Source organism: Callorhinchus milii, unplaced genomic scaffold (assembly GCF_018977255.1).
Source record: "Callorhinchus milii isolate IMCB2004 unplaced genomic scaffold, IMCB_Cmil_1.0 Scaffold18, whole genome shotgun sequence".
Taxonomy (NCBI): domain Eukaryota; kingdom Metazoa; phylum Chordata; class Chondrichthyes; order Chimaeriformes; family Callorhinchidae; genus Callorhinchus; species Callorhinchus milii.
In genome coordinates, this window is record NW_024704759.1 from 8,249,855 (window position 1) to 8,276,886 (window position 27,032).

General features: G+C 46.6%; 2 protein-coding genes across 3 annotated transcripts in view; both read right to left on the reverse strand.

Annotated features, from left to right (window-relative positions):
- Window positions 1-1,099: 1,099 nt before the first annotated feature.
- Window positions 1,100-12,060, reverse strand: ccndbp1 (cyclin D-type binding-protein 1). Its single transcript, XM_042341878.1, has 11 exons — window positions 11,901-12,060; window positions 10,499-10,558; window positions 8,961-9,040; window positions 8,796-8,877; window positions 8,342-8,438; window positions 7,477-7,550; window positions 6,805-6,881; window positions 3,860-4,116; window positions 3,479-3,539; window positions 2,903-2,949; window positions 1,100-1,863 (listed from the first exon to the last, which is right to left on the reverse strand). The coding sequence occupies exons 1-11, from the start codon at window positions 11,983-11,985 to the stop codon at window positions 1,755-1,757; spliced, it is 1,029 nt and encodes a 342-aa protein (XP_042197812.1). The 5' UTR covers window positions 11,986-12,060; the 3' UTR covers window positions 1,100-1,754.
- A 1,681-nt stretch (window positions 12,061-13,741) lies between these two features.
- Window positions 13,742-27,032, reverse strand: part of znfx1 (zinc finger, NFX1-type containing 1) — a 36,659-nt gene continuing 23,368 nt past the window's right edge. For both annotated transcript variants that reach the window (XM_042341683.1, XM_042341684.1), the window contains exons 6-14: window positions 25,085-25,228; window positions 24,135-24,255; window positions 22,983-23,242; window positions 22,456-22,595; window positions 21,696-21,850; window positions 20,218-20,363; window positions 19,708-19,818; window positions 18,966-19,061; window positions 13,742-18,397 (exon numbers count right to left, since the gene is read on the reverse strand). In XM_042341683.1, coding sequence (XP_042197617.1) covers window positions 15,953-18,397; window positions 18,966-19,061; window positions 19,708-19,818; window positions 20,218-20,363; window positions 21,696-21,850; window positions 22,456-22,595; window positions 22,983-23,242; window positions 24,135-24,255; window positions 25,085-25,228 — 3,618 coding nt within the window. In that variant the 3' untranslated portion in view covers window positions 13,742-15,952. The remainder of the gene's footprint in view (window positions 18,398-18,965; window positions 19,062-19,707; window positions 19,819-20,217; window positions 20,364-21,695; window positions 21,851-22,455; window positions 22,596-22,982; window positions 23,243-24,134; window positions 24,256-25,084; window positions 25,229-27,032) is intronic.

Genomic DNA, 27,032 nt, shown 5'->3' on the forward strand with positions numbered 1-27,032 from the left:
TCGAGAGAGATGCAAGATCCAAACGTGGAAATTTCCATGTTGAGACTTGATAGCAGCCCACGATAATGACTCTGCTATCCGACAGGGTAGTGCTTTAGGTCCTATCAACACAATAATATTGTTCACTTCGCATATCAATGTATTTCACTCCGCAGTTGATTTCTCCATTTATATTTTTTGAAACCCCAAGCTTTAGAAATGTAGAACATATTACAGCGCAGAGACCCTCCATCAGATGACCGCATTCCACACTTGCCGTTCAGTATTCCTTTCTCATTGTAATAATCATCCTTGCATTTGATATAGTGCTTTTCACCTCTTCTCGACGTCTCAAAGCGCTTTACAAAATAGACTGTAAAGTGAATTGACTGCATATTTTGTGGAGAAATGCGGCAGCCAATTGCGCACAGCAGCGTCCCCACAAACAGTCGTGGACTGAAGTGACCAATCTTATTGTTGTTTTTCTTTTTTTCTCTCGAGGGATTATTATCAGGCGTGTGGGAGTAAGGAAACTTGCCCAAGGTTTTGCCCTGCCGGGAATCGAACCCAGGTCTCTCGCTTGTGAGGTGAGTGCACTAACCACTGAGCTGCAGGACTCCTACAGAAAAGGATTATTGCATTTCATTTGAACACTCTGAAAAAATATCCATGACCCTCTTGAATAAACCACCTGTTAAACTTGACTAATGCCAAAAACAGTTGAGCAAATTCCAAAATAGTCAACTCCCCAGTAACCTAACTTTAAAAGCAAAGAGCCTAAGGTGAAACCCATAAGGCTTATACAGTTTAAACATCAATAATTTGGATCGGGTCCCATTTACTACAAACAAAGAACAATTTGGCTTCCATTTACTGATTGAAACTTGGCCTTTTTGTTTGTTTTGTATTGAACACACCTCTTCATTTCAAAACACCCTGCCTTGGAAAAGGTTGAACCAATTACAAAACCACAAAAATGATCTGGGTGTTAAAAGCAGCCCAGTTGCTTGAAATATGCAAAAATAAATTTAAAATACTCACGCACACACTGGGTTTTCAGCAAAGCCACTCCAATGTCAGATCAGTGCAACTTCAAAGAAATAATACCATTAACAGCAAATTAATCCAAAATTGCTTTATTTAATCACTATCGCAGTGACCATACATTCAAGGATTTTCATGGAAATCTCATATTAAATCACTTTTGACTCAAACGCCAGACTAAAGCATATGGATTGAATTCCATAATACACTGAAGCAGGCATACATAGAGCACTGAAAGTCTTTTAGGGGAAATTCGTATTGAACTGCAGGCAGTTTTACTCTGTGGACTCGTGTCGACTGAATACTGGTCTGGGGCTGGACAAACTCACTTCACATACGAGCCTGAAAGCCATCAGATTTTAAGCCCTTAAAATCCGGAGTGGTCGAAGACCAGGTCCCAGTGTCCTTACTAACTATTGCCTTTTGTTCCCAATTATATTCGGGGGTGGAATTGAAAAGTCGAGCCTTGTGTTAAAAGCTGAATTTACTGTTGAAAATTCTACTGCAGTTTTGAAAGCATTAATGATCTTGCTAAATTCATAAATTCAGCAGTACATGCAAGCACTTCAGTATATCAACAGTAAATGGCCCCAGGATAGCACAGCAATGATAGTCGGATATATTTAAACAAACAGTGGTAGCAGTAATCGCCATCATTCATTTGCTGCTCTTCTCTTTCCAGCCCAAGGATTTTCTGAACACAGCACTCGGCTGTAAACATCTCTTGTTGGTTAAATACTACCCTGCGTTAAATTCTTTACTTTGCCTATGTTGTGATCGATGGCTGCATTTAGAAATTCCACCCAGTTGGCCTCTGACTCAGAACACACATGACAGAACCTGTAAGAACAGGAATAGGTGTTAATACCAAATGGAAACAGTTCAGCACATGAGAGTCCTGTAGAGTGTGTGACTTCCTGATTTTATTTTTAAAAACACACCTCAAGCTGCAGAACAATTAACATAGTTTATAATAGTCCTTGCGTTTGATATAGTGATTTTCACGTCTTCTAGGCGTCTCAAAGCTCTTCACAGAATATGCTGTAAAGTGAATTGACTGTATTTGTGGGCGAAATCCAATTCAACCTCAATGTTTCTTGCAGTACAAAGTGTTGGCATTAAAAATGGACCCAGGAATGAGTCGCTTTTCCTGCTCCCATATCATATACAGTATAAAGACCAGCATGGACCAGTTGAGCTGAATGATCCATTCCGATGCTATATCACTCATTACATTAATAATAATCTTTTGCATTTGATATAGCTCCTTATCACGTTATTGCGACATTAAAGCACTTTTAGAGAATTTGTAATGCATCGTGCAGTGACTGTATTTTATAGACAAACCAATTTGCGCACAGCAATGACAAACAGTCATGACATGGAGTCCTGTAGCTTAGTGATTAGAGCGCTCGCCTCGCAAGTGAGAGGACCTGGCTTCAATTCCCGAGCAATGCAAAATGAGTACGTTTCCTTGTTCCTAGCAAGAAGTAGGAACCCGGTTGTTAAATCAATTGGCTTTTCTGGGGAGATTAATCTGAGAGTTTTCTGAGATTAATCTCTCAGAAAATAAATAAAAATAATAATTTGGTCACTCAATCCATGACTGTTTGGGGGACACTGCTGTGCACAATTGGCTACCGCGTTTACCCCACAAAATACACAGACAATTTACAGTATATTCTGTGAAGCGCTTTGAGACGTCTCGAAGACGTGATAAGGCTCTGTATCAATGCAACGATTATTATTATGAAACAATGTTGAGGATGGTGGGGGGGAAAGAGGGAAAAAAGGGTGCTGGAATGTTCAACTCAATTAAATAATTGAATTAAACCATCTCAAAACAATCCTAAATTTCTCAGCGCTTCATCGAACTCACTTGGTTATTTCCAGAACTTTCTTCAGGATAGAAGCCAGATTTGCCGCCTGAAAACAAATATGCAAACGTTAAAGAATGGTTTAAAAATATAATTAAAGCAGCCAAAAGCACTGGGTGCAATCTTCTGGCAGAAATTCTACATTCTTGCTGTGTATCTGGTTGCAGGCGAGCACATCCTTTGCAATCAGCCATGACGGGCCTATAGTGCTGAATAGCACAGACACATAAGGTCCCACCTGCAATTTTCCATTCACTGAGTTAACAAGAAGTTGAGCAGGTAACCTTCGAGTACGTACAGGACGATGGCTTTGGGTAAGACCACTGTTTTGATGGTCCTTTCACTGTACGGAGGTGCTTCATCTCTGTGCTCAACAACTGTCAGAAAAACAAAACTAAACTCGAACCCAAAGTACAAGAGGTCACATTACATTTTTCCAAAGCACTGTGGTTCCTCAGACACACCGCCTAGAATTAAAACTATGGAGAAAGGGTACAAATTTTACCGCTGAACAGCTAAGTTACTTCAGCTGTTTTAATTGATTTGTTCATTCTCTTACAAGCTACTCAAGTACTCACGTTGAATCGTACTGCAGTGTGGCTCATTGGAGGATACAGACTTAAAGCCAAATCATCAATACTGAGGGAGGAAAGAAGTATTTCAGTTCATTGCTGCCCGATGAACAGGTATACAATAAATGGAATAACCATCACACAAATCAAGAGAACAATTGGGCTGGGCAGGTTCCACAGTTAGGTCTCATGTATGTAACAATTACATGAAACGTGTAACTGGATCACAACATAGGTTCAGATGAAATACCTTCAGCCCAGTTATCTTTACCAGAAGTGGCACGCTTATACGATCTACATTGGTAAGATATTGTCCCCTGCATCCTCTCACAGTACATTAAATTCCACTCTAACGTGTTACCCAGTCTAGAATCAAATACAACTTACCTGGGACTGATCTCATTGGTAACATCCGCTAAGTCATCCAGCTGTGCTATATGCTGCAAGTTGTCTGTCTTTCCGTGAGCTTTCACTGCACCAGAGACCTTTTTCAGACACGCTTTGGATGCCTTCATCAACCCTAAACAGGGAGCCATGACCTGCCGATCTGCCTCAGACCAGTAAGTATCCTGATTTCCCCGCGCGTCTAAATCTCCATCATCTAAAATGTCACTGAATGGATCGGGATTATCTTCATGCTGAGCCTGTGAATTACAGAAAACAAACATGTCTCATTCTCTAAGCAGCACAGGCAACGTGTTAATCCTTAAGCTTTACTGCAGTTGTGGTTCTTAAATGCGCATGTTCCAATGTCTATCAATGTGATATCAGCCATAAAACTTATAGTCATAAATTAGTGGTCCTCTTCAAGTGATTATTCAATGAATTGTAAATGAGTCTCAGTCTCAATAACCACATGTGGTTTCATGATCATGTGTTTCATGATCAAATAATTCTCCAGATCAAAATGTTTCTAACCTCTCTCAATTCTCGCAGGGACAACTCTGAGTCAATGTCTGTTTACACCTCCCCTCCTTCCCCTCATAAGCTATTCTCTCTCCATTAGTGTCCTGTGGAGTACTTGTTTATCTCAGTATACTTATCCCAAAATTCTTCTTCAATTATTCTTCAATACTGTCCACACACACATAGCCTGCTCCACGTCTTCCGACCCACCCGCCCCACCATTGGCGGGAGAGCCTTCAGCCACTCTGCCCCAAACATCTGGAATTCCATTCCCCAATCTCTCCGCCTCAGCCCCTCCTTAGCCTCCTTCAAGTTCTTCAAGTCCCGCGTCCAGACCTTCCTCTTCAACCATGCCATCGGCCACCCCCCTTCCCCTCCCCTCCCTTCTCCCCCCCTGACCCCAGCTCGGGTCTGAAGTGCTGTACACTGTCCTGCGCCTTGAGAAGTCCTCACGACATGAAAGGCACTATACAAATGTAATTTGGATGTTTAAATTAATCCAGGGGATAACCAAGAGTGAAAAAACATTATCCAAATGTTGACCATATCTGTAATTTACCACAACATTTGAAAGTCTCTATTTCAGGTGAAAAAATTACATGTCTGAATGCGATCAAAGTAATCTCATCCATCAATTTATTAACAAAGGAGCTCAAAACAACTATAGATTTTGACTTTGTGATAATGTTTTCTAACATCCGGCTAACTTCTTCCACAAATGGCTTTTCCTCCACTCCCCGCACTTTCCACAAACGGTTTTTCCTCCACCTCCCGCACTGTCTCGTGCGGTGTCCCTCAGGGCTCTGTCCTCAGTCCCCTTCTCTTCACCCTCTATATGCTCCCCCTTAGTGACATCATCCGCAGACATGGGGTTAACTTCCACATGTATGCGGATGACTCCCAACTCTACCTTTCCTCCTCTCCCCTCAACTCCACGACCACCGATGTCCTGGTGGCCTCAGCGCCTCCGCACCGGCATCAGCATCAGCATCCAAGGCTGCACTCTCCACCTCTCAAAGCCGTCAGGAACCTCGGGGTTCTGTTCGACCCTGAGTTGTCCTTTCTTCCCCACATCCGCGCCATAACTGGCACCGCCTTCCATCACCTCCAGAACATCGCCAGACTACGGCACTACCTCACCCCTCACGCTGCTGAAACTCTGGTCCACACCTTTATCACCTCAAGGCTGGACTATGGGAACTCTCTCCTCGCCGGCCTTCCCGGCACCTCCCTCCACACTGCAGGTCATTCAGAACTCTGCAGCTCGTGTACTGTCCCGCACCAGACACCGCGACCACATCACTCCCACCCTCGCTCGCCTCCACTGGCTCCCCATTCCCCCAGAGGATCGATTTCAAGGTCCTCATCCTCACCTATAAGACCATTCACGGCCTCGCTCCCTCCTACCTCTCTGACCTACTATCCCCCTGCCTACCCGCCCATACCCTCCGTTCCTCTGGCTCCGGTCTGCTCCACATCCCCCGCCCCAACCGCCCTACCATCGGTGGCCGGGCCTTCAGCCTCTCAGCCCCGAGGCTCTGGAACTCTATCCCCCAGTGCCTTCGCCGCCTCCTCCCTTTCCTCCTTCAAGGCCGGTCTCAAGACCTTTCTCTTTGACCGAGCCTTCAGCTCCCCTCTCAACTCTCTACCCCCTCCACGTTCCCTCCCTTCCCTCCCCTCACCCTGACCATTTCCCCCCTGCTCGGGTCCTGACCCAACTGTCCAGCGCTTTGGGACATCCTCCTGACGTGAAAGGCGCTCTATAAATGGAATCTTGTTGTTGTTGTTGTTCTTGATCTTTCATCTTCACAAGGAACAAATAACAACCCTTGCATTTGATATGGGGCCGTTCACATCGGGAGGATGTCTCAAAGTACTTCATAAGATTTACTGTAAAATGTGACTGTGTATTTTTTGGCGGAAGCAAATATAATTATGGAGCATCAGTGCAGTGGTGAAGTTGATCCATACCAAATTAAACACTATCAGGGCATTGCAGCAATGGTTACAGCACCACAGAGTGGCAAAATACAGCTACTACAATAAGTGGTTAAGTCAGTGAATGATGTCCAGATCAACTCGCAGTTATATTATCCTAAATGTGATACACTGAAGGCATCAACACACAGGTACAATAGTGGAGCATAGGCTGAAATGCCTACTCTTCTCAAAGTGCTACTCTTGTGAGACACCAAGTAGCAAACATCTGAATCTCTATGGGAAAGCAAGAGCCAGATGGAACGACGACCACAGATTGGTCTGGACACCTGATAACCAGACCACAGCATGTGAAAAAGAGAATAGACAGCTCAGATTTAAATTACTCAACACATAATTGAATAAACAGAACACACCGCCCAGGAAGACGAGAAGATTGGCAGTGGGAACCAATCTGAGAGCAAGCTGGAGCAACCTTTTGTTTTTACCTGTTCCATTTCCTCCAAAGCATCTTTTACAACGGAAGCATAGGACGACATTACGGATAAAACAGCTGCCTTGTTATCTGTGGGACACAAGGACAAATCGGATATCAATTGCGTCTCACACTTGGCTAGATCAACCAAAAAGCGAATTGATTACAACTGATAAAAGTAACAGCCCAAAAAAAAGTTACAAGAGTAATTCACAGAAAAAGGAACAAAAGCACATAACGTACATACGGACCACAGTGAAATCAAACTATTATAGGAGCTCTGTGAAAACTCTGCAAACATTTAGATTCTTGGGGGTAAATTCCTTCTGTTATTACTCGTAAACAGTTGAAGGTTGTTTCTGATAGAGACAAGGAATATGGATTCCCAATAAAGAAATTGTGATAAGGTCAATATCTTGATTAGTTAACTCCAAGTTGGAGTTCATAATTTGCCAGTAATTCAACCACAGGTAGAGCTGTTAGTCAATTACTGGCACAGACCTATTTTTAATGATTCATTTACCAAACTTTAATAAAAGGAACACTGGGATCTTGAATTTATTTGCTATTTATTTGCAATATTTTATTTGCATTTTCCTCTGTTTTTACATTCATAATTACAAAATAATTTCTCATCTGAGAGATGCATAGCGAGCACCTTTCGAAATTTACACATTCACGCCACCTTTTGGTATCCGAGTAAATTGATCGCAAGCTTCCCAAACTCCACCAGTGGACATCAGCTGGTCCTGTGACAAACTGAAACCAAATAAAGTGCCAATGTAACAGACCAATAGAAATTCAAACATCCTGGATTGCACAAACAAAAAACACGATCGCAGCAAAGGACTAATGACACGAGTAGCATTTCACTAAAACAAAAAGGCAGCCCTCAGAATACATCCTGACACAAAATGGCACAAAAATATATAAATAACTGATCGCAATGGTGTTTCGCCTCCAACAGAATTTAGTTGAGTTTTACCATGTCAGTTTTCCTCTGTAATAATGGCTAAATCTCTTTTTTGATAGCAAATTGCATCTGACCTTCAAGTTGTAGAAATCTTTTCGTTGGGGCTACATTTTGAAGAACATTAAAACTTGAAGGAAATTCTAAGTCCTGGTTACATGTTGCAATTTTATTATTAAGTATTGAAGGAAGACACGAATTGTCTCAGGTCTAGGGAGAGAAATTTTCCATCAAGGCCACTGCTTGTTAACCAGTGACCCCTGCAGGACAGTACACGTGTGGGGATATCAGGGGAGGACAGAATGTAACTCAGCTATAATGCCTTCCATGATTAAATGGCCTGCTGCCCCGACTGTCTAAGATCCCAGTAATACAGTCACTTCTGGATACCAATGGAACTATCCCACAGCAAGCCAGTCAGTCCCTTCAAGAAAGTGGTCAAAAATTTTACATCATTTGTTACACAAAGGCTGCCAGGAAACCCAAATTGAGTACACATTGCGTTCTGACTACCATTGCGCTTTTGTTTTTCTGCCATGCAAATTCTCAACACTGAGCGATGATTATTTAAAGTTGGCACCTCTGAAGTGGCGTATTCAGTATCACATCCACAAGCTGAATGACTCCCTCCACTATCTCTACTGCAGCATCTCGAACTAGTCGTCGTAGAGTCACGCCTGGAGACAAGAGACATGTCAGTTATGTTCTGTCAGTTACCCTCTTACTAGCCACATGCAAAACACAAACCGCGGTTACTTATATCCTGCAATGATTGTGAAGCCATCAGCACAAAACTGATCCTCATTTCTGCTCTAAAAAACCTAAATAAATTGCAAGGTTGGATCCCTGGTTATTAACTTATGCAACCCACTTTTTTTTTAAAAAATCGAGCAACATTTCAATAGATTATATACCAAAATGTACAGGGTGTATCAATTCGTACCACTTCATGTTTCTATTCCTTGATCCATTCTACAGGTTAGGTCATAATGATGCTATGGCAGGAGGAGACTTTATTGAATAACAGCACTTGCCTTGACTCTTGGGTAACCAGTAGTACACTGTGGATAAATTAAGAATGCTCTTTTGAATGTCATCAGCCAGTTTCTGACAGTCCTGGGCAGAAAAGAAAATTTGAATGAAGTTGTGGACCGATTCTAATGTGGAAAATCTCAAGTCGTACTGACAAGTTCACTCACATTCGCAGATGGCAAGGGTGGCTTTGAAAAGAGGAGACTGAGCTTTGTTGCTTCTTGTGATATAGCTTTGAAACATTCATCTACAAGAAGCAGCAAGGAAAACAATTAGACAATTCTTCTGTAAGAAATTAAAAGCAACACTTGTTGGAATCACAATTTAGAAAAGAGTCATTTACTATTTTGGCACAGCTTAACTGGTTAATAAAATAAACCTTGCATTTGATATAGCGCCTTGTCGTGTCTCCAAGTGATTTACATAATTTACTGTGTAATGACTCAAACTCAACTGCTAATTTGCACACAATGTCCCCTAAAACAGCCATGAATGACTAATTTATATCTGGAGGATTTTTGGCCAGGACATCAGGAAAAATGTCCTTCTCTTTTCGAAGAGTGAAATAGGAGCTTTGATGTCCACCTGAACAGGCAGATAATAATAATAATAATCCTTGCATTTGATATAGCGCTTTTCACATCTTCTCGATGTCTCAGAGCGCTTCACAGAATAGACTGTAAAGTGAATTGACCATATATTTGTGGGCGAAACGCGGCAGCCAATTGCAGATGGGACCTAGGTGTAATGTCTCATCTGAAGGACAGGATCTGTGGCAATGAACCCCAGCGCCGCATTGCAGTGTCAGCCTAGATCACAAGACTGTGAGTTCAAACACCCTAAGGGACAACATCAGAACTAAACACAGTCTCTTCAATAGTCTGTGACAATAGGAAGACCAGAAAGGTCTCAAATACTCTGTAATAAAACTAGAAAAGAAAGCTGAGACCAGATCTTACTCAACATCAAATCAGTCCTGTATTACACGTTCACTCCTGCCTCACACCTAGACCACCCCCTAATAATGCACATGCTCCCCACCCCTCACCTTGCTGTCCCTTCTTTCAACCAGCATTAATAAAGGATTATCAGGCAATCCTAATAAAGTGACAGACACGAGACAAACTAATGAAACTAACATTTGCATAAAACCGCCTCAACATTTTAATAATATTTTAATAATGAAGAATATTTCAGCAATAATAAATAAATAATCCTTGCATTTGATATAGCGCTTTTCACGTCGGGAGGACGTCCCAAAGCGCTTCACAGAACACACTGTAAAGTGAATTGACTGTATATATTTGTGGGCGAACCCGGCAGCCAATTGCGCACAGCAATGTCCCACAAACAGTCGTAGATTGAAAATGGCCAATTTATTATTGTTTGGGGTTTTGGAGGGATTATTATTAGGCTCTGTGTGGAGTAAGGAAACTTGCCCAAGGTTTCGCCCTGTGCCTGGTATTGAACTCAGGTCTCCCACTTGCAAAGCGAGTGCTCTAACCACTGAGCTACAGGACTCCACATAAGTCTGTCACAGATTATTCAGATCCCGAATTAAACTCTAGTACCGAAGAGAACTACAACTTTAAACAGTATAAACCATAAGCCACACTTAGAATGCACCAGCTCTCCCCTTACAACCCACTGCGCAGGTCACGATCTGCCTTTCCCCTCTCTCAGTTTTAAGTGTCAAGTGTCAGACCCAGGGTATTCCAGAAGAACTGCAAGTCAAAATCTTCAGAGTTCCAGAACGATTCTCCTTCTGTAAGGAAAAAGGACATTTGGCATCACAATTTTAAAGATTTTTCAGAAAAGGAATTTTTTTTTATTATTTTCTTTTAAAACAAAACTTATAAGAAGTGCACTTGCTTTGCCCTGAGTTAACCCACTGACAGCCTGTAACTCACTACTAGGCTGTCCTTATTACAGTGGCTATACAGCATCTTCCGCAAGGATAAGGTCCAGAAGAGTTTCATGTGATGGAGGGAAACCCAAGAGCCGGAAGATAAACAGTCGCGTGGGTGACGGGTAGTGAGTGACAGACTGGGGTGAGAGTGTGAGTTACAGACTAAGGTGAGGGGGAGTTACAGACTGGGGGGGAGTGTGAGGTACAGACTGTGGGGGAGTGTGAGGTACAGACTGGGGGGGGGGGAGGTACAGACTGTGGGGGGGGGGGGGTGAGGTACAGACTGTGGGGGGGGGTGTGAGGTACAGACTGTGGGGGGGGGAGTGTGAGGTACAGACTGGGGGGGGGGGGGGGAGTGTGAGGTACAGACTGTGGGGGGGGGTGTGAGGTACAGACTGGGGGGAGGGGGAGTGTGAGGTACAGACTGTGGGGGGGGGAGGTACAGACTGTGGGGGGGGAGTGTGAGGTACAGACTGTGGGGGGGGGGGTGTGAGGTACGACTGGGGGAGTGTGAGGTACAGACTGGGGGGGGGGGAGTGTGAGGTACAGACTGGGGGGGGGGGGGGGGGGGGGGGGGAGGTACAGACTGTGGGGGGAGTGTGAGGTACAGACTGTGGGGGGGGGGAGTGTGAGGTACAGACTGGGGGGGGGGGAGTGTGAGGTACAGACTGGGGGGGGGGAGGTGGTGGGGAGTGTGAGGTACAGACTGTGGGGGGGAGTGTGAGGTACAGACTGGGGGGGGGGAGGTACAGACTGGGGGGGGTGTGAGGTACAGACTGTGGGGGGAGTGTGAGGTACAGACTGGGGGGGGGGTGAGGTACAGACTGGGGGGGGAGTGTGAGGTACAGACTGGGGGGGGGGGGGGGGGTGTGAGGTGGGTGGGGGGGGGGAGTGTGAGGTACAGACTGTGGGGGAGGGGGAGGTACAGACTGTGGGGGAGTGTGAGGTACAGACTGGGGGGGGTGGGGGGGGGGGGGTACAGACTGTGGGGGGGGGGGGGGTGTGAGGTGTGTGGGGGGGGGGGCAGTGTGAGGTACAGACTGTGGGGGGGGGAGGTACAGACTGGGGGGGGGGGGTGTGAGGTGTGTGGGGGGGGGGCAGTGTGAGGTACAGACTGGGTGGGGGGGGAGTGAGTTAGGATCTGGCGGACCCGGACACGCGGCTCACTCGAGCCCGAGGCGGCCTGGGGGCCTCTCACCTCTCAGCTGCGCCGCCGCCGGCCTGAGGCTGCAGCCGAGGTTCCGCAGCGGGAGCCTGAGATCCTCGCTCCCCGGGGCCGCCATTGCCCGCCACCCAGAGAGAGAGAGAGAGAGAGACACACAGAGCGCGTGCGCGACAGGGACCGACCCCTGACCCCCGCCTTCGCCCCGCCCCCGACAGTGACGCCCCCCCCCCACACACACACACAGGGCACGTGCCCCGCCTCCTGTGACGTACGTGGCACCAGCTCCGCCCCCGACACTGGCCCCGCCCCTGATACTGGCCCCGCCCCCTCCTGTTAGTGACCCCGTCCCTGGCCCTCACCTTTGACTGCACCCCCCAGGGTGAGGGTCAGGGCTCACTGACCCCAGGGTCAGGGCTCACCGTCCCCCCCCCCCCCCAGGGTGAGGGTCAGGGCTCACCGTCCCCCCCCCCAGGGTGAGGGTCCGGGCTCACCGTCCCCCCCCCAGGGTGAGGGTCCGGGCTCACCGTCCCCCCCCCCCCCAGGGTGAGGGTCAGGGCTCACCGCCCCCCCCCCCAGGGTGAGGGTCAGGGCTCACCGTTTCCCCCCCCCCAGGGTGAGGGTCAGGGCTCATCGCCCCCCCCAGGGTGAGGGTCAGGGCTCACCACCCTCCCCAGAGTGAGGGTCAGTGCTCACCGCCCCCCCCCCCGCCCAGGGTGAGGGTCAGGGCTCACCGCCCCCCCCCCCCCCCAGGGTGAGGGTCAGAGCTCATCAATGCCGAGTGACGTACTCGCTGAACGGTGGCAGTTACCCCCAAAGCACACTCTGGGGCGGGTCCCCTCGAGCCTTTTTTTAAGCCCACGGGAAGCTAAATGCTTGGTCCACGTTTAATAAGTGAATCGAGGTTGAAAAAATGTGGGAGTGTGGGGGGCAACTTACGTGGGACACACTGCAATGGGTTCTACGGTGGGTGGAACCCACAGTCGTTTGGTTTGGAGGCTCTTCAGCGTGTTGATGGGTTTCCGCGCAGGTCACAACACCCGCCTCACAAAAGAAGCTAAGAATCAACGTTGCCATACGTGGTCAAGCATCGGGTGATTTTCATGACGACGGCGATTACCGTTCTCGCATTACTTTCACGGTGAGCGTGGGTAGGGTCGTCGAACCTATAAAAAGCATCACAGCCAAGGTCTCATGCGATGTCCACACAGACATTGCAAATCCCGGTTAATTTTCCCCCTCTCGAGCCCAGAGCCGCTAAGGCAAATTGTTGATTTTATGCCCTCTCCTTACTGAGATCTGGGATTTAGGGTCTGTATGACCCACTGCTACACCCGGCAGTAACTTCACCAAATTACGGTGGGCACATGAAAGGCTTATCATGAGGAAGGGTTCAGCCGAACTGCATCACTTTCAAATTTAAATGTCCATTTAAATCTTTTTCCCATACATTTCTGGTTTATTTTAAAAGTCTTATTTTCATTGAAGTATCAGAAATGTAAATAATTATTCCTTAAACTTCCATTGCTCTAAATATAGAGTATGAGACATGGTTGGGGGCAGGCGGTGGAGATGAGGATCTGATGTGCTAATTATCGCATCCCACATTTTCCCCTTATATGGGTAAAATTTCTGTTCAGTGTTACTTGCACCAACCTTTCATTTTAGAAAATGTCTGCCACTAACAGAATTTCCCATTATGGTCACATTTTGCTAAAAGCGCCACATGCAATACTGAATGCAATGTTACCCCATAGTGCAACTAAATGCTATTGTTAGGCATTTTGGTGGAATAATTTATTGTGCGCATTGTGTACTGATCCAACATTTAGAACATGCCACCCTCACTAAAAATGTACAAGAAACCACACAACTTATTTAGCAATTTGTTAGTTTATTATGCGAGATTTATTTTTAAAAAAACACTGCAGCTTCAGTTACAATTTTTCTTCAGTTCAGATTTCTTTTAAGAGCATCATCTAGTCAAATACACAGGAAGGGTGCGAGTACAAGTTCAATAATCGATGGGTTAAAATAACAAAAACACACAGACTCAGGATCTCTAACACGATCATCCTTGACAAAACTTAAACTGGAAGAATTTAAAATAAAAACAAAAATAGTAATTCCATAAATGTGAATATAAATCATTTTACATAACTTCATCATGACAGGCGTGAGAAATTTGAATTTGCCCTGGTTTTGAAATAAAACATTGCCACAAGAACATCATTCTTTTCCTATAAATTTGCAGCTCCAATTTGCTAAGTGAAGTGTTTTGTATAACAAACTAACTACCTGGCAACTTTGCTTACCTTGATTCAATGCTAGACTTCGACTTAAGGGACTTACTTGAAGCTCTAATCAAGATTTTTTTTAAAAAAAAGAAAAAAAATGCTAAATTCATCGGTTGGCTTTCAAAGTGTTGCGACTCACACTTCAAAACTTGTTTCGTAACATTGGACTGTGAAACTCCAGCGGGATACCCAGTCTCAACCTCTGGCGAATTCTGTTTGGGCTGACGTTCGAACTGCTCGTCCTGCCACGGAATTCAGAAATAAAACATTTCCAAGATACCAACTTGCTGTCCTATTCACGGCGACTCCCAATGAGTGATTTCGGACTTTCTCGTTCGTGGAGCTGAAGTTTCTCGTTTTTAATTTTGAAATTTTAAAAAAAAAATCCAATTTTCTCATGGATTTGGAATCTCACACAATGCACAAGAGATCTGAAGTGCCACTCGCTTCCTGCCCCGATCCTGGCCCTATTGTGCAGCTTCGCTGGTCCAACCCTGAGGTAGGAGACGTGTCAGTAACGATGCACATACAATGACTGTAGTGCCGAGGTGACGTGGAGAGGGGGGGAATGAAAGGGGGAAGCAAGAATGGGAGGCGTGTGCTGCATCAGTATCACTTTCAGAGGGAAGCCTCCATGGGTTCAAGGAAGCAGCTGCAAGAGGTGGAAAGAGGCGGAGGGGCAGCACCATAGTAATTTGTGAGAAGCGAGGAAATGAGGCTCACCCACCATTCTTAAGTGGTTTTAAGGAATGACCCGATTTTTCAGTGTTAAATGTGCTGCTTTATGTAATGCCCACTTCTTAGCACTTAATAACCATGCTGTTTGCTCTTCAAGCATTTGCTTTGCCATAGACAACCTGAACAAAATATACCATATATAATATATATATATATATAAAAATTGCAAATAACTAAAAATGCAAAATATTTCTCCACCAGTGCAGTGCCTCACTCTCTGGCACCCCTGCCACCAGGAAGATGTCACCTCCCTTCGACTAATCCCCTGCTGAAATTCATTTAAAAAGTGGCAAAACTAAAAGTGGCATAACTCCTTTGACGTTTTCAGCGTTAGCATCTCTGTACTTTTAAAAACCAGCTGAGATCCTGTCAGAAATTAAAACAGCACAGCAATGGAGAGCAAGCTGCCCAGCAAAGTGAGTCGGTCCCTTTGGATAGTTAACGATCAGCGTGACAAGCAAAAAATTATTTCCAGCCTCGTAATGGATGCCTGAGAGCACTTGGGCCAAAATGTGCTATTTTGCAGGAAATTACAGAACTGTAACTTCCAAATCATGTTCCCTGTAATAAGAGACACATTAAAAACACTCGATATAGTTACAAAATGAACAGCATGGGTGGCACCGAATTACAAAGTTCAACATGTTCCCTCATTTGATTTGGGGGTTACAAATACAGTGTACTGACTGCAAGACATACGAGCCCCAACAAAATCAACTCAGGACCACAAACATCCTTTTAATTCACTATAGATCATCCATTTTTCAATGCACAGCAATGGATTTCTCTTGAGATGCAGTTATACTGAGATGCGATTGTAAGTCGAAAGCTACCACAGTAAATTGTTTTTCCCGCCCATTTACCTCCAACATTAGCATAGCGCGAGTTGTCCCAACACAATTGCCGGTGTTCTGCTAAAGCTAGCAAAATGTTAATGTAAACAGTACAGGTTGTTTTTGTGGTTGTTTGTTTCAACCTCCAACGATCAAATGCGTGGAAACCAATCAGCGGGATCACGCCCTCAACTCCCACCCCACCCGCCTCGTTAAATTTCTACAGGAATCTTCGAAGATCTGCAAAGTTCATCATATTATTCGCAATGTCTGACCAGGCAGAATGCTGAGCACCGTCCATTTCCGAAGCCAGTTGGTTGCTGCTCTCTAAAGCATGGTCCATACCCCCAATCGTTGCATTGCAATCCGGACACTTACTTTTTTCCATTGCACCTCCACATTCAGTAATAACGTAGACATGACCATTTGGGCATTTGAACCAGTGACCCTGACGGAGTCCCATCGCCTTGATAATCATTACCCTGTCACAGTCAGAAATACCGAGCCCGGTTGCAGGCAGAACGGACTTCAGTTTTTCCATTTTCTCCCTAACAAATTGCTCCTCCTCTTCCGTGAACTTCTTTGTACCTTCAAGAATTATCTGTATGCTGTTGATGTCCTGTTCTGTTGAGGAGTTCAGCTTCCTGCTCGAAGCTATGTTACACCGGACGTAAAGGTCGACGAGAAATGTTATCCGCTGAATTTCGCTTTGTAGATCCATGAGCTCCTGTCCCGTGAATTTTGAGCGAGATTTATCCAACCACCTTAGACACTCGTTCAGCTTTGTAATAAACTTGCCTTTCATGTCAAAATTTAGCCTTGCCTCTTGACTTTTAAGTTCCGCCAGTCTTGAGAGGAATGTTATTTTATTTTCAGCAACGCTCAAATCCTGCATCGAGATCCCAGAGGAGAGGAGGGCGGAGGAGAGTCTTTTATTCTGAAGTTGAAACTGCTGAGCTATGATGGCGTGTTCCTTCAGCACTGCCATCAGATGTTGCCCGTTTCTCATGTTTTCCTCAGGGTCGCCCTTCACGATCTTCTTCACCTTCTCGATTTCGCCGAGACTCTTCTTTATGATAGATCCGTAGCGTAGGTTTTTCCTGATTGGGGTTCGGCACCTTGGGCAGTCCTTCAGCTTGATCACCGTGCCCTCTCCGTCTTCCTCCTGGTTCATGTAGCGGTCAAGGCCGCTGACCTCGAAGATGTGGCCGCAGTCCTCCAGCTGAACGAACCTGGCGTCCGGCTCATCCTCGCTGCCGAACATGATTTCTGTGACTTCGGCGTTGTGGCAGACGCGGCACTTCTTGGGGCAAAGTTCCCCGCACAGGCCGATGCAGGGGTGACCGCACTTGAGCCTCTTCCTGCAAGGCTCGTTGCAGGGAGGCCGGTCACAAGGCTCCGAGCAGAGCCTCTGGCACCTGTAATGGCGGCAGGCCCACTCGCACGGCTCTATGCAGGGCGTGCACAGCTCCCCGCACTTCCTCCCGCACTTGCTGTGCTTGCACACATTTTGGCAGGGCCTCCGGCAGGGGGGGCACTGGTTCGTGCAGGGCTCCAGGCACTCGTGGGAGCAGATGAGCAGCCGCCTGCAGGGCTGGGTGCAGCTGGCGTGAAAACGCCCCTCGTAGCAACGGTGGCAGGAGCCCGTGCACTGGTGGGCGCAGTCCAGCAGGGCCTTGCACTTCTCTTTGCAGGCCACCGAGGTTCCGATCCTTGCGGCTTCCTTGATGTAGCATTCCACCTCCTGAGTGTGATTGCACTTGAGCGTGATCGGCACTTTGACGGTGCAGGTGGCGCAGTCTTCCCCGCACGAGGCGACGCATTGGTGGCCGCACCAGAGGGTCTTGGAGCAGGGTTCCTTGCAGGAGAAATTTTCCGGGTCCATGGAACAAGGCACTTTTTGCAGGTGACCGCACAGCGGGATCACCTTGTCCACCTTCACCCGGCAATTGCCGCACTTCTCGTAGCACGACCTCGGGCACCGGTGGCCGTCCTGGCAGAGCACCTTCTGGCAGGGCTTCATGCAGTTGAACTTCTTGTGCTCCATGTCGTACGGGTGGCAAGCCCGGGTGCAAACGTGGCCGCAGTCCAGACGGAAATTGCATGGCAGGCTGCAGCCCCCTTCGGGCACCTGGCTGAAATCGTCTGCCTTGGACACCAGGGTGGCCGTTTTGGGGTGGTTCTGACAAGTGAGCATCAGCGAGTGCCCGATGTTGCCTTTCTCCCGCAAGGTGTGCATGATTTTGCTCCAGAGGGGCACGTTCGCCAGCATGCTCATGTTCCCTATGCAGTAAAGACCTTTCTTGGCGCGCGAGAGAGCCACGCAAATGCGGTTAGCGATCTGCAAGAACCCGACCTTACCCGCTCGGTTGCTTCTCACCAGAGAAAGTAAAATAATGTCGTTTTCCTCTCCCTGGTACTTGTCGACCACGTGGACTCTCACCCCGGCAAACTTCTTGGACGGCATCATCTTACGCAGGCAAAAGAGCTGTCCTGTGTAGGTGGTGAGGATGGTGATCTGCGAGGGAGAGTAATCCTGGCAGATCAGATAGTGACACAGTGCCACGACAAAGGCTGCCTCATGACGGTTCTGATGGCTCTTCCCATCTTGGATTTCCTCTTCAGGGAAATCGTGCTCCAGAAAGTAGAGGTCAGAGGAAACGCCCTGTGAGGAGGAGGAATTCAAAGAGAAGGTCATTTCAAATACCACAAATTTCTAATTTGCTGCACAAGGACGAGTGATAAAGAAAGATTTGTCAAGCTTATTATTAAGATGATAAGTCTATTCTTTTTTTCCTCCTCCCTTTCCTCCTCCTCCTGAAAGGACCCAACTTCTTTTTCGTTCAACTGTGATACAGTCCCACGGGCTCCCTCTTACCCTCTAGTACCTCTTCTTAATGGTTATTATAACAAAAACAACAACAGTTTGCATTTATATTTGAATTGGGGGAATATCAGAGAATATGGGGAATAAGCAGGAGACAGAGATTAGACTGCCTCATGTGGAAAACCACACCAGTGTAGATTCGATGGGTGAAGTGCCCTGTTACTGTGTTTGAAGATTCTAAGGTTCTTTTATAATTATAAACTGGGCTCTCAAAGTTCAGATCAGCAATGCTTCACTGAAACATTTGGGTCAAACAGGAGGAAATGCTGCAATCTGCACCGAATTGTTGTTCCGCTAGAAATGACATGACTGATATTGAACACCAATCCAGAAATGCAGCTCAAACCTTGATGTTTTCATATTCCATTACAGATGGGTGATTCTCTAGCTGCTCATAGATATGAGGAGTCAACAGCTCCGCTATCTCAGGCCGCATTCGATGCTGGAACAAGATGCAGTAAAAATAAACCCACAGAATTAGCAGCATTCGTTCTTCTTATCTTGAGGTAAGAGCATTCAGATCATAGTTATCAGTATGACTGCGAAAAACCCTCTATTGATCTTGTGTTCCTCTTGCAGAGATAGGCCGTGCTTGGAAGTACAATAACTTACATTGTGCAACTAACGATAATCACACCAGCACAGGGCTGAGTGCAGCCCAGAGCAGCCTTCGCACATTTCATTTAACAGTTAGAAAAACATCACCTTTACGTGCTTTGACCTCAGTAATGTGCGCATTCCAGGAAGAATGAAACCAGACTGCAGTCAAAGCATCTTCAATACATGTCTCACAAAATCGGATCATATGAAGAACGTCATTCAGCCCATCTGATCTCTACCTTCCAGAATACCCACTCTCCCATCGGAGCAATATGCTGTGTTTTTTTTCACAAATGACTCCAGTGTCCTGACCTCAACCAGCCTTCCTGCCAGCCTGTTCCAGTCATTAATTACCCTCTGAGTAAAGAAATCTTGCTTACATCTGTCCTGAAATTGCGCTTCACAACCCTAAACCAATGTCCACTTGTTGTACTGTCTTGGTGCACCCTGAAGTATTGACCTGGGTTTGGTCTCTGCCCAGTTCTCACCTGATAATCCAGTCGCACATAAGGAACATTCATTTTCACAAGGCGTTCAAACAAAGACACCTCCAGATAGAAGTTTCTGGCCAGATCATACACAGTAGCACTGGGCCGGAGCTGTCAGGAAACAAAATATGTCTCAATAACACGTAAGAGGAACAAAGATTTAGCAACGTGAATCGTGTAACTCTCAGCATCAAAAGCCAGATCGCCAATCGCTGTCAAGGCTATCACATGTGTGCTCACAAGACAGTGGTTGTCTTTCTTGAATCACTGGAGAAATTTCACAATAATATTTCACAATAATTCACAATAATATCATGTAGGGAGCATTTACACGACAACGTCCCACCATAACACATCACATGGTATTTTTCCTCTGGTGCAGAGTGGGGATATGATAGAGGTATTTTAGATCCTTGAATGTCATGCTAAGGTGAATGGGGGAAAAACAATTTTGTTGGGGATTGGTGGTAAACAATTACACGTATAAAGGAAGGAGATTTGTAAACTAACCTGTTGATGGTCTCCAATCAGAATTAGGTGCTGGCATGCACTGCTCAGTGTGGTTATCAAATGTGCTTCCAAAACCTCAGCTGCTTCCTCCACCACCACAATCCGAGGCCCTACCTCCTGAAGCACTTTTCTGTATTTAGCCGCACCTGATGGCATAGAAAACTTGAGCTTAATTGACCTTGCTTCACTCACCCAAGTGTTTGAATAAAATAGCCTGTGACAAATTTTAATCTACCAGCTCCTGCGTAACTCAGGAAGATCAAGTTAACAAAACTTGAAGTTCCACTTGGTCATTGCCCGTCAAGTGTGGAGCCAGGACAACCTCTACTTTGTGCCTCAAGCATTGGCAGCATCAGTATCCACGGATGCACACTCCACCTCACCAAGTCAGTTAGGAACCTGGGTGTCTTGTTCAACCCTCAACTGTCCTTTCTCCGCCATATCTGTGCCATGAACCGCTCTGCCTTCCCCCATCTCCGCAACATTGTCCGACTCCGCCACTGCCTCACCCCTCAGGCCGCTGAAACCATCATTCGTCACGCATTCGTCACCTCAAGGCTCGACTACGGAAACTCCCTCCTTGTTGGCCTCCCCAACTCTTCCCTCCACAAGCTGCAGATCATCCAGAACTCAGCAGCTCATTTACTCTCCCTCAAGAGGCTCCATGACCCCATCACCCCCACTCTCACCCCGCTCCACATCCCTCAGAGGATAGAATTCAAAATCCTTATTTTCACTTTCAAGGCCCTCCACGGACTTGCCCCCTCCTACCTCTCTGACCTGCTAACCCCCTATCAACCTGTCCGCTCCCTCCGTTCATCAGGCTCCAGCCTGCTCCATGTCTCCCGCCCGACCTGCCCTACCATCGGCCGCCGGGCTTTCAGCCTCTCTGCCCCCACCCTTTGGAACTCCAACCCAACAAACCCTTCGCCTTGATCCCTCCCTTGCCTCCTTCAAGGCACGACTCAAGACCTTCCTTTTCGACCGTGCCTTCAGCCGCCCTCCTACCTCTCTTCCCTCCCTCATCCCAACCCTGGCCCCCGCCCACGCTCCAGCCCTGATCCCTGACTATTCAGCACCCTGGGATGTCCTCCCGACGTGAAAGGCGCTTTACAAATATAATTTTGTTGTTGTTGCTATAGAGATGTTGCAATGTACTAATGGAGGGTTTAGCAGCAGATCCAGAGGACCCTCTGCAGAGGTATTCTGACATTCCATTTCCACCCTAAGATGAACTGAATGAGGTTAGCAGATGCTACTGTTGAATCTATCCCATGTGGGTTTACGAACTTCCACGACTGGTCAGTTTAGTGATCGACAATGCTCACTGATAGTACAGTGATCTCATTATAAAAGCTGATTATCGCCAAAGTCACTAGATTCACTGTGAGCTGAGTTTCACGCTCTCTCTCTCTCTCACAAGCTGTCTAGGCACACAAAAAAGGTAAGTTAACCCTGACTGATGAAAATGATCAGACCTGTGGTTGTCATCCCAACAACTTTGGCTTCTTTCAGGACCCAGAGGTCTTCCTGCAGCCTCAGCTCGGCCAGCCTGTCCGCAGCTGCCTGGTACAGCTGCTCGTGCTGAACTAACCGCCGTCTGATGTCAATCTGATAAGCAGACAGCCATAACCTGCAAAGCAAAAGGATCACCTTTACATTTACTGAAAAATTCCACCCATTGTGTCTGTGATGCTCTTTGAAAGAGCAATCCATTCAGTGAGATTTGCCCGCCTTCCCCTCTGAACGGATTGCTGTTTCAAAGAGTCCAGGTGCCCATCCAGCATTGTTTAAGCACTTTGAGATGTCTTCCCGGTAGGAAAAAAGCACTATGTAAAGGTTAAGGAATATGTGTCTAATCAATGTAATTATCCCTCAGCAATATCATTATCACCTGTGTAATAAACAAATGCCCTTCGTATCTTGACTGGGAATATTTTCACAGGAATAAATGATCAGTTGTATCTGAAGAATTGTTGGCCAGGACACCAGGAGAAACTCCCTTCTCGTTTCAAGTAGTGGTATTGGATCTTTAACACCCACCTGATCAAGTTCAGTTTAACATCTCATCCAAAGGACAGCACCTGTGACAACACAGCACACCTTCTGCACTGCATTGGAGCATCAGTCTGGAAAATGAGCTCAAAGTCCTGATGTGGAGCTTGAGCTCCCAACCTTCTGACCCTACCAAACTGAGCCGAGTTTGACAAAATAGGAAAGGTTTCTATGAACTCTGACCTGTATAGGTGCCACCTATCCTTCAAGGGAAGGGTCCAGATATTGATAATTCCCTTTTCCTCCATTTCACTCATTGCGCCACTTTTCAGTAACTCTGCTTTCGCCTTCTGTTTCATTTTCTTCTTTTGGTCTCTCTGTACCTGTTAAAAGCAGGAACGATCCACTAAGATAAAACTCGTTAACATAAGCAGCCTCTGAACTTGCAAGCAGATGCCTTTAAATAGTATAAACTGAACATGCTGTGCTATCAGGAGTTCCTGAGCCTGGCAATGTGTGGGAGCTCATATGCTGCTGAGGTGCAGAGCAGGATTAGCTGTGTTTATCCCAGATCTCTTCTTACCTTCTGCATTACACTAGAAGTATGAAGAGGCCATAAAGAACTTACAGTTCTGCACTGGAGTGTCAGCCTAGTTTAGGAACTCAAGTCCCAACGTGCAGCTTGAACCTACAACTTTGTGACCTGGTGCTGAGAATGCTACCAACTGAGTCAAACAAATGCCTCTAAGCTTCAGAGGTTCTATGATTACCTCCCAGGGTGCTTCCTCCTGCTGCTGCGATGCACTGTTGGCTCCCATTTGAGCTTGTTGAGTTGCCTGGTTCTCTAGGTTCATCGCCAGCAGCATATTTGCCAGTTCAGCAATATCTCCGTCGTGTTTCTTCTTGCTCCTCAGTTTGGGCTCTTCGTCGTCGATCACTCTCTCCGCCTGGATGAGCTCTGCTTCCTCGGAGATGTGAATGAATTCCTCCTCTCTGTCTTCATCTTCGCTGTCCTCCTGCTGTGCGTCTTCTATCAAGTATGACAGAGAGAGAGAGACGATAAGCTTATAAAACTGGAAGAGTTTTCAACAGAGTGAGTTGGACGTCCCTCAGTGGCTCAGTATGTACAATGACAATTGTTCAATTATACAGCAACTTTTATGTCAGGTGGTCAACTCAAAGCACTTCACAGACCCAAGTGAGGAGCCCAAGCAGAAGGTAGCAGGAACTGAGGAAGGGGGAGGGGAAGATGACCAAAACCACAGTCAAAAAGGTCTCAATTCAGGCTTTAAAGTTGGGGAGGTCGGGGGCAAGGCAGAGGTTCTCTGGGATGGAGTTCTAGAGAGTGGAAACAGAATCTCAAAGCTCGGTCACTAATGATGGGGCGGAAGTGAGAGGGGTGGGGGGGAAGACATGAAGCAGGCCGGTGTTCACTGAGCAGTGGGAGTGACCTGGGCAGTAGGGTAACAAGAAGCCACAGAGGAAGGTGGGGCGAGACCATGGAGGGATCTGAATGTATGGTGTGATGTGGAACTAAAGGCAAATACAGCAGGTCGTACCCTTAACTCTATTGGCCTAAAATGAAAGATTTTCCAACAATCTTAAATCAGGTCTTATTTTAGAATCACATTGGGGACTGTGGAGAAATGGCTTCCAGATGAAGAATGAATTCCTCTGAGCTGTGCCTCCTAACAATCAGCTGTGATTGGCTCCAACATCATCAAATAGAAAAAGCACAGCCCTGATTCTTCTGCCTCCTCCGCTGATTAGTACAATTAGTTAGCAGCACAAATGGAGAGAATAAAATGTGTGGAGGGTGTGTTGGCAATAAAACAAATGTTTGCTGTATGTACATAATAAAAAAACAAAAGCTACATAGGATACAAAATCACATACTGTGGAAGCTGACGGCGAATCATTACCTGTATTTTCTGGGTTCTGTTGATCAACTCCAGGTATTCCGGTCACAGCCGTAAACCCAAGCCCCAGCCATTCTACGATCATTGAATGTCTTCTTCCAGAAAAATGAAAGTCATCATATGCCTAGAAAAGCATGAAATGCTCTTTGAAGATTCAACAACAAATGTTCCTCTTTATATAGAGCTACTGTATTTTGCCAAAGGACATAGAACAGGGAGAAGAGAATTCTGCCTTAAAGTTTCCAAGAATAATGTACTTTAAAGAAAATCAGTCTTGCAGTAGAACACAACAAGGGGATATATAAATAGAGCTGGGATGGTTAGAAGTGAGATCAGAAACATTTCTTCACACAGAACATTGTGAAGGTGTGGAATACACTGCTCCAGAAGGCTATAGGGGCAGAATTAATTGGGATGTTTAAAAGGGAATAGATAGTAGATCCTTGGGAAGTAAGGTACGGGGAAAGGCAGATTTTGAATAAGATCTGCCTCAATCTGATAAACTTGTCCCAGAAAAGGCTTGACACAAGATCAAAAGATTGCTTTAGATGAAGAAGGTCCTTTGGCCCATCCGATCTCATGTTTCCAGGATACCCACCCCCATCATTGCACCAAGTTGCTTTTTAAATGAGTTCCAGTGTCCTGGTCTCTACCATTTTCTTGGCAATCTATTCCAGTCGTTGGTTACCCTCTGCATAAAGAAAACCTTCCTGGTATCTGTTCTGAAATTGCCCTCGACAACTCTAAACCTATGTCCTCTTGTGGACGGGATGAATCGCCTCCACCTGTTATTATGTTCCCATCTTCATAGAAGGAAAGCACTTTTTAAAGAAGTTATTTAAAATTTTGGGGGCTTCGGCAAGCTTAAAACTACCACACCCGGCAACTCAAAGAAAAAGGGCCTCTCCAGTTGCCAGAAGCGGTTATGAAAGTAGTGTCTGATGTGGTCATACCAGCCCACGTTGCAAGCTGTTCCAGTGCCTTTCCAGGATATATTTCTCCAAGAACTGCTCATGAAGGACCCCATGTGTGGTGCATTCCAGGTGCTTGGCTGCCTCGCATATCTTTTGTTCCGATTCCCTCATCTGGTTTGTTACCTGTAAAATAAAATAATAATAATCCTTTCATTTGATATAGTACATTACCACATCTTCGAGACGTCCCAAAGAGCTTCAAAGAATATAACAACAACTTGCACTTATATAGCGCCCTCCACGCAGGGTAGCTTTTCAGAGCACTTAACAGTGGTGGAGCCTGACTCCGAGCTGGGTTGGTTGGGGGGGTGGGGGGGAAGAGAAACGTTTCAGGCGGGACTTGAAAAAGGGGAGAGAGGGGGTGAGGTGGAGGGGTTGACGGAGAGTGTTCCAGAGTTTTGGGGCCTAGTGGCTGAAAGCGCAACCTCCAATGGTGGGGCGGAGGGTGCGAGGGACAAGCAGGAGGCTGCTGCCCGTCGAGCGGAGGCACCTGGTGGTGAATTGGGGAGTGAGGAGGTAGGACAGGTTGGGAGGTGCCAGGGAGTGAATGGATTTGAACACGAGTGTGAGGATCTTGAAGTCGATCCATTCGGTGATGGGGAGACAGTGGAATCTGGCCAGAACTGATGAGATGTGGCTACGGAGTTTAGTCCGGGTCAGTATGCAGGAGGCAGAGTTCTGAATGAGCTGGATTGTGTGAATGTCAGAGTTGGGGAGACCCCCGAGGAGTGCGTTTGAGTAATCCATGTGGGAGATGACACACGCATGCACAATTTCGGCTGTATTTGGGGTAAGGTACGGTCGGAGGCGGACAATGTGGCGGAGGTGGAAGAAAGCGGTCCTGGTCAGGGTCCAGTTATGGGGGAGGAATGACAGCTGGGGGTCGAACTGGATCCCTAGATTGCGCACTGATTCGGCGAGTCTGAAGGAGAGCCCAGGGTGGTTGAGGAGTTTAGATCCGCAGGAGTGAAGACGTTGATGGGAGCCAAGGAGTATGGCTTTCGTCTTGTACATATTCCTTTGCATGAAGTTTACACTCATCCAGGCCTTGATGTCTGCCAGACAACCTGATAGAACATCGGCCGACCTGGAGTTGGTACTGGAGGAGGCAAAGTAGATTTGTGTGTCATCCGCATACATGTGGAAGTTTTCTCCGTGTCTGCAGATGATATCGCCCAGAGGGAGAATACTGATAAGGTAAAGAAGAGGCCAAGGATGGAGCAATGGGGTACCCCGCAGGTGACCAAGCGGGGGTAAGAGGAGAAACCATTTGCTGAGAAGAAATTGAAGCGGTTGGTTAAGTAGGACTTGAACCATGTGAGTGCGGTCCCACTGAGCTGGATGAGGGAGGAGAGCCAATGGAGGAGGATGGCGTGGTCGACTGTGTTGAACACAGCAGAGATTCCAGGAGGACACGGAGGCAGAGGCAGCCCTGGTCACAGATAGAGAGAATGTTGTTTGTGACTTTGATAAGCGCTGTCTCTGTGCTGTGGGCAACGCAAAAACTAGACTGCAGGGACTCGAGGAGGGAGAGGAAGGAGAGGAGTGACTGAAGTTAACCTGCAACAATGCTTTCCAGGACTTTGACAAGGAAGGGTAGTTTGGAGATGAGATGGTAGTGTGAGAGATTAGAGGGATCGAGGGTAGTGTTTTTTTAGGAGGGGTGTGATCATAGCGTTTTTCAGGGGAAGTGGACCAAATCCTGAGGAGAGAGACTGGTTGACCATGTCGGCCAGCAGGGGTGAGAGAAGGGGGAGTTGAGTGACCAGAAGCTGGGTGGGGAGAGGTCGAGGCAGTAGGTGGTGAACTTCATCCAGGTGATTGTCGTTGACAGGGAGGGGGAAGAAATGGGGGCAAAGGAGTGTAAGGAGCGGGGAGTGGCAGGAGCCGTGGCGGAGAGAGAAGGCGGTGTGGATGGTCTGGGTGG